This window comes from Egretta garzetta, unplaced genomic scaffold (genome assembly GCF_000687185.1).
Source record: "Egretta garzetta isolate BGI_Z169 unplaced genomic scaffold, ASM68718v1 scaffold381, whole genome shotgun sequence".
Classification (NCBI taxonomy): domain Eukaryota; kingdom Metazoa; phylum Chordata; class Aves; order Pelecaniformes; family Ardeidae; genus Egretta; species Egretta garzetta.
The window spans coordinates 241,408-243,824 of record NW_009258483.1 but is presented as its reverse complement, the minus strand read 5'-3'; the positions used below and the strand labels follow the sequence as shown (position 1 = coordinate 243,824).

Genomic DNA, 2,417 nt, shown 5'->3' with positions numbered 1-2,417 from the left:
GGCCTTGGCAGACCTGCAACCCCGTAGCGACGGGCTCCAGAAATTGGTGTCGCTTTCAGAAGGAAGCGGCTGGGGCATAGGCACCAGGCAGACACGCTTTTAGAAATGCCTGACGTCCCCTTTGCCAGTGGTTTGTTGTTACTGCTTATGTCTGCTGTCTTTGCTTGGCTGTGTTTTAACACCTCATATAATCACCTTTCACCCTGTACACATCAGAAGGAAACCGAGCAGAGCACCGATGCTCCCCCACAGTTACTGAGTAGCCAGAACCTGCAGTTTCACCTCTTAAATGGTGGTGTGCACACGCCATCCCGCCTATGCAGGAGCGTGCCTTTCACGGCCAGTTGAGCTCAGAGCTTCCAGTCCAGCTCCGACTCAGTGTCTGCTAAATTGAAAGGCAGCTGTCGGTAAGACAAGTCAGATATAGAGGAGACAAAGCCAGGTAAGGGACTATAAAACTGTCACAGTGGGAAATTAAATTTGCTTACTGCAGTAACGACATCTTTTTTTCTCCAAAGATCCTGTTTCAGCTGGGGGTAGGCTTTAGGATGCAGGATGTGGTGAGCCTGCTTCCTCCTGAGAGGATGGGCCATGCTTTGTCCCTAGATGAAGAATGTTATTGTGGTCTGTAACAAAGGATTCATTTGTGCCTTGACTAGAACCTGTGGAGCCCACTAAGGCCATTCTGCAGAACTAGCAAGTAAAAACCCGGCAAAGGAGGGACTGTGTGGCAAACAGAAGAAAAGCTGAGTCCTGCTGGAAAGGCAATGATGCACGAGGGCACCTCCCCCCTGCACATGAAGTACCTTCCAGCCAGTGAACGGTTATTGCCGAAAGCCAAATCATTCTTGCTAGCCACTCAGCTTGGTATTTCCGTCCCTGTTCTAGGCTATCAATCACCGGTGGTGTTTCCAAGATACCAGCAGCGCTTGTCCTCTGCTGCCTCCCGAAACAACTCCTCCCTGGCCTGGGCTGCAACCACTCTGTAACTTTTAAAATTTGATTTATTTGTAGGTCTCTTGGTGTGAATCTTCAGGCTGTGCTTCATGTTTCCCAGGTGAGGAAGAATTGTCACTGCCGTTGTCCCCCATGAACAGCAGCGGCTACGTTGTTCTGCACAGCGGAGATAAAAGCGTCCCCTGTGGGGGCTGAGGGCCCTGTAGTCCCGAGTTAGCCCGACAATCTGCGGGTGCAGCCCCTTCGCTCTCTTGCTTTGCCTCTCTCTTGTAAACAGGAGGCAGCGAGGACTTGCTTCCTCCAGATGTTTTTGGTCTTTTGGCTACCGTAATAGCCCAGCACGATTCCTACTGAATGAAATAATGATTTCTCCTGTTAAAATCCTGGCATCCCTTTTTCTTCTTCTCCCCGCCCCCAGATTGTTGCTCGGCAGATGATTGCACAGGGGGTGCCAGGTGCTATTGTAAATGTCTCCAGCCAGGCATCTCAGCGTGCTCTGCGGGATCACGCTGTTTACTGTAAGTATGTGTAGCTTTAGCAGTGCCCCTTGCACTTTTTACTAGCTGGAGGCCCACAGCCACCAAGCTGCTGCCTGCCAGTTCTGGGCAGTGAAACACTTCTGTGTGCTCCAGACCAAGTGCTTCGCAATTAAATGCCTCCTGTTTTTCCCTTTTCTTGAAGGTTCCACAAAGAGTGCTTTGGATATGCTGAGCAAGGTAATGGCAATGGAACTGGGACCCCACAAGGTAGGACTCTTTCTGAGAGAAAGAAAAGTGTGAAAGCTGAGCTTGAGCATGTCTTCCCGGAGCAGTCTGGTTGGATTGTTTGTTGCTCTTGGCCCTAGATTAGGGTGAACACCGTGAACCCCACAGTGGTTATGACCGACATGGGGAGAATTAACTGGAGTGACCCTCAGAAATCTGCTGCCATGATTGATCGGATTCCACTGGGAAAGTTTGCAGGTCAGTGTATAGGTTTGTTGCCAGGCTGGGCTCTTGTTGTATACAAGCCTTCCCTCTAATTGACATCAGCCATAGGTACCTCGCTGCTTGTGTGGGCAAAGTCACAGCTCCGCTGAATGGCTGTGGCTGAGTTCCTGAAGCATTTGATGAGTACAGGTCAAGAATCAGCCTTATCTCCCCTTCTCCTCTCACTACAAGTGAAATGCACTTACTCTTGTCCATAAACATGACTGGGAGGGGAGCACAGGCACTTGCTGTGCACTATCATTTGGTCACAACAAGGACTTTGTGATGTCCAGCTCTCAGCCACACTGCCCTGTATACCGCGTCAAGCACGGTCTGGGGGCAGAGATTCTATTTCCCTGCTCCAGCTGCATGTAGAGGTCAAAGGCACCTTCTGGGGTGCTTGTTTTTCTAGTACAATTTGAGGGGTGCATTGGATGCTCTCTGTGTTTGATTCCAGAGGTGGATGATGTGGTGAACAGCATTCTCTTCCTG

At 50.3% G+C, this 2,417-nt stretch overlaps 2 protein-coding genes across 3 annotated transcripts in view; both read left to right on the top strand.

Annotated features, from left to right (window-relative positions):
- The window catches only part of RFNG (RFNG O-fucosylpeptide 3-beta-N-acetylglucosaminyltransferase), an 11,242-nt gene extending 10,090 nt beyond the window's left edge, over positions 1-1,152 (top strand). Inside the window, exon 9 of the mRNA XM_035900083.1 lies at positions 1,058-1,152. Within this exon, the coding sequence (XP_035755976.1) occupies positions 1,058-1,152 (95 nt within the window). The remainder of the gene's footprint in view (positions 1-1,057) is intronic.
- DCXR (dicarbonyl and L-xylulose reductase) overlaps positions 7-2,417 on the top strand; it is a 3,103-nt gene continuing 692 nt past the window's right edge. The window contains exons 1-5 of one of the 2 annotated variants that reach the window (XM_035899906.1): positions 7-1,057; positions 1,376-1,475; positions 1,639-1,703; positions 1,802-1,919; positions 2,383-2,417. The exon at positions 2,383-2,417 is cut by the window's right edge and continues 692 nt beyond it. In XM_035899906.1, the coding sequence (XP_035755799.1) occupies positions 1,391-1,475; positions 1,639-1,703; positions 1,802-1,919; positions 2,383-2,417 (303 nt within the window). In that variant the 5' untranslated portion in view covers positions 7-1,057; positions 1,376-1,390. Of the gene's footprint in view, positions 1,476-1,638; positions 1,704-1,801; positions 1,920-2,382 lie in introns of both variants that reach the window. The other variant, XM_035899908.1, reaches the window with a different exon arrangement.